General features: G+C 35.7%; 1 protein-coding gene across 2 annotated transcripts in view; it reads right to left on the minus strand.

The window, feature by feature from the left end:
- The window catches only part of LOC106878624 (protein IWS1 homolog), an 863,399-nt gene that overhangs the window by 125,664 nt on the left and 726,357 nt on the right, over positions 1-11,378 (minus strand). For both annotated transcript variants that reach the window (XM_052971184.1, XM_052971183.1), the window contains exon 13: positions 2,960-3,021. In XM_052971184.1, the coding sequence (XP_052827144.1) occupies positions 2,960-3,021 (62 nt within the window). The remainder of the gene's footprint in view (positions 1-2,959; positions 3,022-11,378) is intronic.

Below are 11,378 nucleotides of genomic sequence, written 5' to 3' on the forward strand. Positions count from 1 at the left end.
TAGCCAAAATCATTCTAGGTTTTAGCGAGATTATTGTAAATGATATTTCGGAATGCTTCTAAAAACTTCCATGGGAAGTTATAAAAGCCTGTATTTTTTTCTGATTTTAGTTAGTGGATAGCGTGTCTTCTGGAATAACAGTGACAAACGCCGGAAGTTGTTGTTGACAAACAACGGCAGTAATTTTATTCAGCTGAATACAAGTCATTGATTGGTTGAAATTACTGAAATATGACAACTTTAACACGAAATAACTTTGAAAATATAAACTTTTCTCAACAGCACTAAGAGTAAAAGATGTTTTATAGACACATTCTACCAGTGTCCGAAGTTTGAAAGTGTTTAGTTACAAAAAATTAATTTCTCGATGTGCTGTTCAAAGGGAAAAGATCCTACTTCTTTATAATGATCTTAAGTCATGAATCTAACTCTTTCTCTAGTGTAATTTCGATGGAATAGATTAACAATATAATTCTTGTCACCCCTTCGTGACAAACTTTTAGACTGAAAACTAGAAATAACATTCTGCTACACAATATATTTTCAAGTTTCTTTTTATTGACGAAGGGAGATTACTCCAGGTGTATTTACATGAATTGTAATTGTGTATATCCGTGAAATAAAGAGAATCGACTGAAACTATCTTTGAAATTGATCTTTTCTACACTTCTCCACAAAAATATATTTGACTATTCTTATCATTCTACCAACAGCAAGTAGTAAAAGAAATTAGTTTAACTGAAAGACACATACGCGTCACACACAACATATTTAGTCAACCTAACTATATTATATCTGATGGATACATCCTCAAACCACTAGAATATACATGGTGAAGACAACAAAATAGAAGTCAAACCCCAACAAAAACCGTAAGGAATTTTGGTAAATTTCAATACTTTCACTAAGAAAAAATTTAAAAACTCGGATTTTTCACATGGAATCAAGTACTCTGACCTCCTAATATGCCACACACCCTTTATTTTTATTTGGAAAAAAGGGAGGATGAGAAACCGCCCCTCTCCCATCCCAACCATTGGAAATTTTTTTTTCCCCGTTGAATGAATTACGGTGACCTCTTAATATGTCACAAGCCCCCCTTTTTGGTCACCCACTCTCTCTCTTTCTTTCTCTCCCCATAGAAAAATGAAACGCATCAGTTACCCGATTTTGGCACCAAGAATTGCAAAGGGAAAGTGCTTTAGTTTTTCAAATCTATTCAGCAATCTGGGATTATTATATATTATATCAAGTGATTTTAAGTGGTATGAAAAAGATATTTTGTTTTAATATTACACTTTTACTTGTTTCACACACATACACAAACTCTAACTTGTTTTTTAGATGAATTTTTTACCATTCTTTAGCTCTCCACAGACTTCATTACCACTAACTTCTTTTTATAACCTCCAGCATATTAGGTCAAGGTACGTGATTCCACGCAAAAAAATACGAGTTTTATTTTCTTAGTGAAAATCATGCAGGTGAAAGTATTGAAATTTACTGGAATTTCTACCTACACTTTTTTGGCATATCAATCATGGTAATTTCCCTGATGGCAGCAAGGTCCTGAGGCCTCTTGGTCATCAGCACATAGGAGTTCTTATGGACAGTTTGTCATTAACTCCTCTGTAATGGACAGGAAGACAATAATAAATAGAAGGGGGCTGAGGAAGTCTACCCACACGCTAAACCTGTTGCTTGACTGCTCTTTTGCATGATTCTCATAAGTTATTCATCTACACTTACTTTCCTTAGCAACACCCAGATAATCAAGCATCAAATTCTGTGAAAAGCCTCCTTTGGGAAGTCAACAAATGCTGGATACAGCAGCTTATTACTAACTAAGAACATCTACAGTTGTTTCACTAGGAAGAGGGCATTGATAGTAGCTCTTCTGAGCACAAGCCAGTTCTGCTATAGCTTTTTCAGTAACTTTCATCAACTCAATATCTATTTCCTCTTTCTCCAGAGCGTCTGTTTTACTTTTGTAGCAGCTGATAAGGATACTGCTATACCAGTCATCTTCCTGTACTATCTGATTGACTATGCACGTTATTAGTTTGTGATCCACCTTGCCAGGTATTTTCAACACCTCTGTACTGATGTCAACTTGGATGATTGGTTCTGTTGGGTCTAAACTAGAAAGGCCTTCTCTCCCATACAGTCACTTCAGTCAACAGTCATGGATCTTTATGTTCATCAATGGTTAGGGCATTCTCAATACACTTCTTCCCCACAAAATCTGACTTCTCAAGCAATCATTTATAAAGAATTGTTACTGTGCCCAACAATCATTCTATATCATTTACACCACTTTCCTTTTGTATATTTAACTAGAGTACATGCTACAGTATAATACTGGACCAAACAATCATAAATTCAAACTTTAAAACTGCTCAGTGCCTAGGTACATTACAATATTCTGTATTCTTCAATCTGCTTGGATGAAAGCAGAGTGACTTGCTGAAAGTACAAGGGCAAGATCAGAACTATAGAAGTTAAGGTTCACATAAATGCTTTAGTCTCTCTCTCTCTCTCTCTCTCTCTGCATGCACATGTGGAGGAAAAAATATATAGAGATGGTTTTGATCTATGTGCTAACAAGATGTTTTTGTTGTAGACATAAATCTATGTTTGGCTACTGAAAGTAGGTGTCAATATATTGTGCTCATAAATAGTGGAAACATTATGAAAGAGATAGGAAGAGGTTAGAAGTGAATTTGTAAAACACTGAAAATATGGTTTAGAAGTGAATATATAGTTTAGAAGTAAATTAGTGAAACACTGGCAACTAAAATTACTTATGTTAAAATTAGTCATTTCTGTCACTCAAGATGGCAAACTTGGAATAAAAGGTTTCTTCACTCAAAAAAGATTTAATGTCAAAATGTTGAAGATAAGTGTAATATCAAGTATATGTAAAACCGAGCCAGTTCAAATGATTCTTAATACTTACTTGGTTTTCTACATCTGAATACGTAGGTTCGTCCTGAACTGGAGTACTGCCTCCACTTTGATCTGGTAAGAGAAAAACAAAGAAGTGTAAATGTATTAGTTAAAATATATATTCTTCCTTTGTCTGAAACAGAAATGCTTAAACAAAAGCTTCTTTCTTGAAAGGAATAATTTTAATTCTTTAATGAATGCAACTTCAAGAAGTAGTTCCTATGTTGCATCAGTACACACCTCACACCTAATGAGTAACTGTAGTATGAAAAGCAAGATCAGATAGTAAATTATGATTCTGATTGTAACCTGCACATGTGGAACATGGAAGTTAACAGCAGGACTGGCTGACCAGCTAAACTTGTTCTACTTTACAAGCTTAAGAATCTTATGGACATAAGTTTCTGCAGCAAACAAATAAAAAAGAAAAACAAATTTGTTTCTTTTATTGTCACTAATGAAATCATAAAGGATTTTTCTTCTTGAGTCTAATGAAATAATTAATTTAAATTATAATTCCAAAATATACAACGATAATGTATTCTGCAATAATTAGCTAACTTAATTTCGAGCATGTTTCAGGTCAGTTCTGATCAAGTGGGCCTAAGATCAAAGTGCTCCAGCAATGACTATCCCACCTTATTTTCAGACAATGTATCCAGAATTACACTATCTAAAGTATCCTTCCTATTTTTAAGATGGTAAGATATGGCTTGAAGGGAAATCTAACTGCTATTTCTGTAGGCTGTGTGATCACATAGAGCTGTCATTTGGTGTGTATGCATAGTAATTGCGAAAGCAAAAAGTAAGCTTCCAATAAATTAAAACTTATTTTTACAATTTCATTCTCTAGTTGAAGCCTTTACACTTGCTTTGCACAACTAAAAGATCATCAGATACTGTGAGGCTTTTGTTGCTTGTTGTTCTTGCATAAAGAAGATGAGGTACAAGGTATGGATCTTTTTTAAAATGGGGGCCACATTTTTCATTAATGTTTTACGTAGTGTTTTTGGTACTGAAAGACTTTCAAACTTCGTATACTTATCTATTTTGTGTTATAGAACAGAAAAATATTTTTGTATTTGAATTTATTTCATGTAAAAAATTGTCTTATTTCGATAATTTCAACCAATCACTGACAAGTATTCAGTTGTTTATATTTACTCCTTTGGCTGATTAAGCCATAGCTTCGTTTTATTTGCTTTTTTCATTTTCTTTTTTTTTTCTTCGTTTTATTTGCTTTTTTCTTTTTAAATTTGCTGTTTTACCCTAACCCTAACCCTATCACCGATAGAATTGTTTCAGAATCGTTTGTTTATGTAGTCGGCACTTAATGTATATCGGCTGAATGGACGTCAGTGATTGGTTGAAATTACAGAAATACGACAACTTTAACATGGAATAAGTTAGGGATTTCTTTTTTTTTTAAGAAGACTAAGAGAAAAAGATGTTTTATATGACACATTCTACCAGTGTTCCAAGTTTCAAAGTGTTTCGTTAATGAAAAATGTGGTCCCCGTTTTAAAAAAGATCCCAAGGTATTTCTCTTGAAATGTGTAGTATTGTGTCTGTGTTGTTGCAAGAGGCCAGTTTAACATGTCATTACTAAAGAATATTTTTTTAAGGTTTTGGTTCAAAGAAGTAGTGCAGGTCTTACATGGAATGTTGAGGTTGCACATGAAGTGTAAAAACGTCGGGTGGGTATAACAAGCAGGTTGTTACTGTGTTGTAAGAAGAGTGGTGAGGAAACATTAGGGGAATTGATGGAGTGTTGAAATACATCATCATGACCACCACTACTGCCACAATCACCATCATTTTATGTTCGCTTTCCATGAAATGGATTGTTGTCATGGTCAAAGTCATTTCCTGCTGGGAGATGCTGCTCCCATAGACTGGTGCTCATACATAACATTTGACCTAGTTTCTACAAATGGATGCCCTTCATATCATCAATTACATTACAGAACACACTAGGTGCATTTTCTCATGGCACCAACACAAGAGTTGAATAGTCCTTGCAAAACCTCACAACCTGTATTATCACTGCTCATTTGCCACCCACTTTACAGAGCATTTAATTTTTTGGTGACACCAGCACTAGAGAGGTAGTTTTACTCACCAATGACCTGTAGAAGGAGTGCAGTGGGGGATGTTATTATGACAGCAACAAAGGAGGGAGATGCCTTATATACAGTAGAGATTGCATATAGTCAGAGGAGAGGAATAAGGGAAGGAGCAATGACAACAAAAAAGGCCTGAAAGGGGTGGCCAAGAAAGATGTAAGTAAAAGTGTAGAAAGTACTTAAAAAACCAATACATTTGTTCAGGTGTCCAAGGAGGTAGAGAGCAATGACATCAGGACCAGAATGGGTAGATGAGGGAAAAGAGAAGAGTCTGATGATAAAATGGCAGAATTATTTGGAGGTAAAGTCAAGAATAGAGTAACTGGCAATAAAAGAAGTAGAATGTAAGAGTGAGTGGATGAAAGAAGCAAAGAGCCTGATGAAGAAAAAGCTATTTGGGGTGGAGTTAGGAGGAGAGAGATTGGTAAAGATGATTGAAGGTCAAAGTTGGTGATGAAATAAAAGTAAAAGAAGGTGAAGGGTGGCAAGAGAGTTGGCTGAGATGAGACTGAGTGATGGCTAGCAGTACAGCTAGGTGGAGTTAAAGAAGCTAGTCTGATATAGAGAGCTAGTGAAGGGCAAGTGTGTCAGAATGAATAGAATAATGCAGTATAGAGATGAGACACGGAGGGCTCTGAGTGATAAGGAGATGGGTGAAAAGTGGGTGAGCAATGGGCAGATGTAAAGGTATGTTAAAGATATAAGATATAAGGTATGTTAAAGATATAATATAAACTTGGCAGGGTACAAAATATCTCAGCTTCTAAATACTATACTTGTGTCAGGGTATATTTGCTGTGGTGATTGGGTTTTCTGTAGCATTGATATTGCTAATCAGTACAGTTTTTTTATCATCTTCAAATCAGATTCTACCTCCACAAATTTCAGTAACTTAGAGCACTCAGAACTTCCTTATACAGTAGTCATCCTCTATACACATTATATCCATACCAATACACTATATCTAATTCTCCTTATACCCAGTTTTCTTCTCAGTTCACTTGTGTTGCAGCATTCATGTAGGCAAGCATTAGACATCCATCTGAACATGCTCCCTCATTTCTTTCTAGTTACACAGGTCTTCTACATTCAAGGCACCTATCTCAGTACCATGCAGCATCAAAATTTTAACATTAAGTATCATACAATGTGTCCTTCATACTGAGGGAAAAAATTTTAGTTGCTAACAGAGATAAGAAACCCCTGAATTCTTTCCAGCCCTTTCTTACCTTATCTACTACACTTTCTGAAACTCTGCTAACTATGTCTCTTGAATAACTAAAACTACTGACTACTTCTAGTGAATCTTCCAGGCATTTAGGAGAGTCTATTTTCAGTATACTCTTATTGTGTATTGCTCCAGTACAACTTAAACAAAGTTTGCCTTCTATATTGCTTGTGATTCCACTACACCTCACAAGTGTCCAAAGATTAGACTTGGTAGTGCATATGGAATTCTTACCTACTCCTTTTTCTGCAGATCATGCAAGGCCATTTCCCTGATCATATTAGGGTCCTGTCTTCTTTCTTACTAATATCTTAACTAAGTTTATCCTGAGGCCTGTAGATTCTGGGGTTTGCTTTCAGACCTGGAATTTTTTCTAAAATTTCCACTACAGATTCAGCTAAAAGAACTAGATCATCAACAAATGGGAATACCCAAGGGTAGCCACTCTTCAACTCTTCTGTGATGGCCTAAAAGGTTATGATGAATAGGAAAGGGTTGAAGGCTGAGCCTTAAACACATTGTTGACTCACTTAGTACACAACTGTATGGCCACCAATGCCATTTATCTTCTCTTAGTTGTCTTATTAACCACCAAATTACAAAGTGTTGCACCCCGTCAAAGTCCTCAAAATCAGCAAATACCAAGTATAATGGTTTACTCTCAGCTAAGGATTTCTTCTGTGGCTTACTAGAAAGATTGCACTTGTGGAACCTTTTCCAAGTACAAAACCAAACTGCAATTCATCTAGGATAATTCTGATCCTAATCAATTGTGCTGCAGCTCTCCCCATGACCTTCATAGCTCAGTCCAACAATTTGGTCCCTCTATAATTTCTTCTCTCTAAAGTATTTCCTCTGTCATTATAACTGTTTACAATGATACTATTACTCCAGTCATTGAGTTTGACACTTTGTATTACTTGATTAACTGTCCAAGTGACTATCATACTAACTTCTTCTGTCCTACATACTAACATCTTAGCTAAGTTTACTTTGAGGTTTTGCTTTCATGCCGGCAGTTTCTTCTCAAATGTCCACAATTAACTGGTGCTAACGGTTATCCCATTCTTTAATGATGTCAGGCACCTGCCCCTTAGGTTTGGTGAGTTGGTATATTGCCTGAATGCCCTGGACTCTCGATGTTCAATCAGATCACTGACTTGAATTTAACTTGGGAAGATGCTAATTTGAGTTGCTTGGCACCTTGATGGCTCATCTCAGAGTTGATAGATCCCACACTGTGTTCTGAATTGAGATTGTGAAAGGGAACTCTCTCTAGTTTAACAAAGCTCCTGTTTGCCAGAGCATGGGAAGACTTTTTGATGATGTTTCCAAAACCAATCAGAACTCCCTTCCGGTTCTGGAAACCATCTACTAACTTTGGAAGAAGCCTCAACAGTACTTTTAACACCGCTGGCTTCAACTCGGTTGCAATAGCATATATCTTCATCATAACTGGTTTTCCTGGAATCTACTAGAAGATATGAAATTGAGTGCAGGACCATGTACATTTAGCAATCGGTTTGGATCCACTGTGGAAAGGTCATGATGATAAGTTGTTTGAAAGCAGGTACAAGTTTTGAGTAGGTTGTGCTTGTTGAAGTTGTGAGTGAAAGGAATGGTTCGGCAAGGTGCAGTCCAATCAGCACTCCTGCGCAATACAAGACTTTGAGGAACACCAGGCCTATGGAACATCATATAATACAAGCCAGTTGGTTTGTAACATGCTTGTATTTCGCCAAATACAATGCCACATCATCTAGGTGATACAAAGTTAATGCACAAGTCAAAGTGAGACAGTTAAAATGTTCATTCTTCAGGGCAACAGATTTATTAACCTGTGGTTGAATGTGCTTGTCAAATTCACCTACTTTGCTCCATGACTTGTGATCAAAATTATGATTGATTAATCTTGTTATGCAATCAAGAGCCTGTTCAGTGGACACTGGATGGGCTCGATGTTGCATTTATAAGAAAACTTAGAATAAATTTTATCTTGTCCAATTGTATTCACAATGTCACTCCACTGTTTAGTTATTACTCAATTGAGCATAAGTGAAGGGTGCACATTGCAAAATAGATGTTCAAGTATGTATTCTATGCTGAGATTTCCTGCTGCGATCTCTTCAACTTCAACATTGAGTGATGTTTGGCCGAAGATAACAAAATCAATTTTTTTTACAAATAGTGTTTTAACCAAGATATTACTTGCTGCTTCTAGTAGCGAAAGTACAGCCACTTTCAAATCAGCTAGGTTATTTCTTGTTTCTGATGCTACAAGCAGAGTCGGCAGAGGTCCATGATAATTATCAATAGTCAACACCCGGACAGAGAAAGATCCAGCTCCCTGTTTTTTAGATCCATCATCAAAATAAGTAACAAGTGACTTTTTATTAGAACACTTCTAGAACTTGCAAACATACGAAATGACATAGAATAAGCCGCCTATCCGATATACCATGCACTTTGTCTATCCAAATAGTGAATTTCCACCATCTTACAAAAGTTTTATTAGTTAGAATAAGCCTATTTTATATCAGTATATTTATTGGTAAATTAAAGTTATAGTTTTTATGTAGTTTCATTCAAAATTACGCATTATTTATATATATATATAAAGCTGAGAATATGTCTGTCCATCTGTCTGTCTGTATGTGTGCATCACTAAAACTCAAGAACTACCCAACCAATTACATTCAAATTTTACACATGCCTGTGTCACGGGCCAAAACAATTTTCAACCTTGTAACTAATGTGAGCTTGGAGCAATCTCTTATCTCTTACACTATTTCAGTATTATGTGTCAAAAATGAAACCATAACATCTCTATTGTCATGTGAGATACTTTCAGTATTAAAGTGAAACTATTATCTCACATATATACATGCATATATATATATATATACTAGCTGGTGTACCCGGTAATTCCTGGAGGATAAAGATGTTCTATTGAAACGCCTTATTACTCTGATATAAGAAATCAATTTTGTTATAACTGCCACAAAAGGTGTATTTTCCATCACGAAAAAGTACAAAATACTCTCAGCTGGAGGAGGGAAGATTATTGGAGGTTGGCGCGAAAGATTGTTAGAGGTTGGTGAGAGAGGTTGTCGGAGGTTGGCAAGAGGCAAAGACATCATTCTGCTTTGTGAAGGCATCTGGGAAATGTATAATTGCTGTCATTCACAGCAAAAATATTGTTTTACTGTGAGAGAAGCGCTGTTGAAGTGTTCAGTGAAATTTGGCAATCGAGGATCGAATCTACGCTATGCCTGCATGAAACCACTACAAATACATTGTGGAATAAAAAATTTATCTACTGTCATGGAAAAAGTGTAACTGTAGAAATGCAGAATTATCAGAGTAATGGGCATTCAAAAAAGTATGTATGTATAGAAATATATGAACGTAGTCTTTAATGTTTAAGATTCAAATTAAGGAAGTGCAATAATAATGTTTAGCAGTTCAAAACTGAGTAGTGAAATGCAGAATTAGGTCGGCTGATTGTGAGAATCAAATATTGATCGCTTCGCTAAAAACTGCAGGTGGTATGAGATATTTCCCTTTGGGTAGTTTAAATAAAATATTAGTAATATGTATTAGATAGGCGTATCCATTGAATTGACCCTTTTATCGATTTTTTTCAACAATCTAAGTATGTCACGAGGTTTCCAGACATGAGTTCTACTCACGTCTCAAATAAAGTAAAAAAAGTGATGTCTGCAAAAATTAGAAATTGGACACACATAATATCAATATTGAAAGTAATCGAACATAAACAATGAAATGGGTTATTTCCCTTGAGTGTTTTAAAAAAACAATTGGTTATATGAGGTAGATGTAAAGGTCTCTCCCAGGGGCCGTATTATTGATTTTTTCAACAATCTAAGTATTCACGATGTTTGCAGACATGAGATCTACTCATGTGTCAAGTTTCATCAAAATCAATAAAACAATTTAGGAGTTAGCTAACAACACCATAAACAAACACACCGATTTTCCACATATGTAGTAGATACATAAATTTGCTTCTAATATAAGGATAATATTAATATACCTTTTAAGGTGAAAATTATTAACAATTATAAATAAGGGCAAAACAAAAAAATTCTATGCCAATAGCTGAAAAAATAGACTTCATATCATCTAATGACATACATATTATGTGTGGTTAGATGATTTTCTTTTGCCCTTAATTATAATATATATTATATGTATATATGCATGTATATTTGGGTATACTTATGTATATATATATAGAGAGATGTATATGTATATATAAATATATATATTTATATGTATATATATTTTTCTATATATATGTGTATATATGTATGTATACATATATATATGTATATATATACATAAATATATATATGTCTATATGTGTGTATGTATATATATATATATATATATATATATATATGTATCATCATCATTTAATGTCCGCTTTCCATGCTAGCATGGGTTGAATGGTTTGATAGAGGGCTGGCGAGCCAGAAGGCTGCATCAAGTCCAATCTGACCTGGCAAAGTTTCTACAGCTGGATACCATTCCTAGAGCCAACTACTCTGAGAGTGTAGTGGGTGCTTTTACGTGCCACTGGCATGAGGGCCAGTCATGCAGTACTGGCATGCCATCTGCACAGGAGCCAGCCTTGTGGCACTGGCAACAAACACACTCGAATGGTGCTTTTTAGTATGCCACTGGCATGAGAGCCACTCAGCAGCCCTGGCAATGATCATGCTCGAATGGTTTTTTCACGTTCCACTGACACGGGTGCCAATCAGGCGGGACTGTCATCGGCCACAACAGTGATTTCACTTGCCTCAACAGGTCTTCACAAGCGTAGTTTATTGTCCAATGGTTGAAGGGTACTCTTAAATGGGTTGGTTATACAGCACTGGCATAGGCCACAGTTATGGTCTCATTTAGCTTGTCGGTTCTTCGCAAGCACAACATACTTCCAAAGGTCTCAGTCACTTTTCATTGCCTCAGTGAGGCCCAATGTTCAAAGGTCATGCTTCACCACCTCATCCCAGGTCTTCCTGGGTCTACCTCTTACACAGGTTCCC

Source organism: Octopus bimaculoides, chromosome 10 (assembly GCF_001194135.2).
Source record: "Octopus bimaculoides isolate UCB-OBI-ISO-001 chromosome 10, ASM119413v2, whole genome shotgun sequence".
NCBI lineage: Eukaryota > Metazoa > Mollusca > Cephalopoda > Octopoda > Octopodidae > Octopus > Octopus bimaculoides.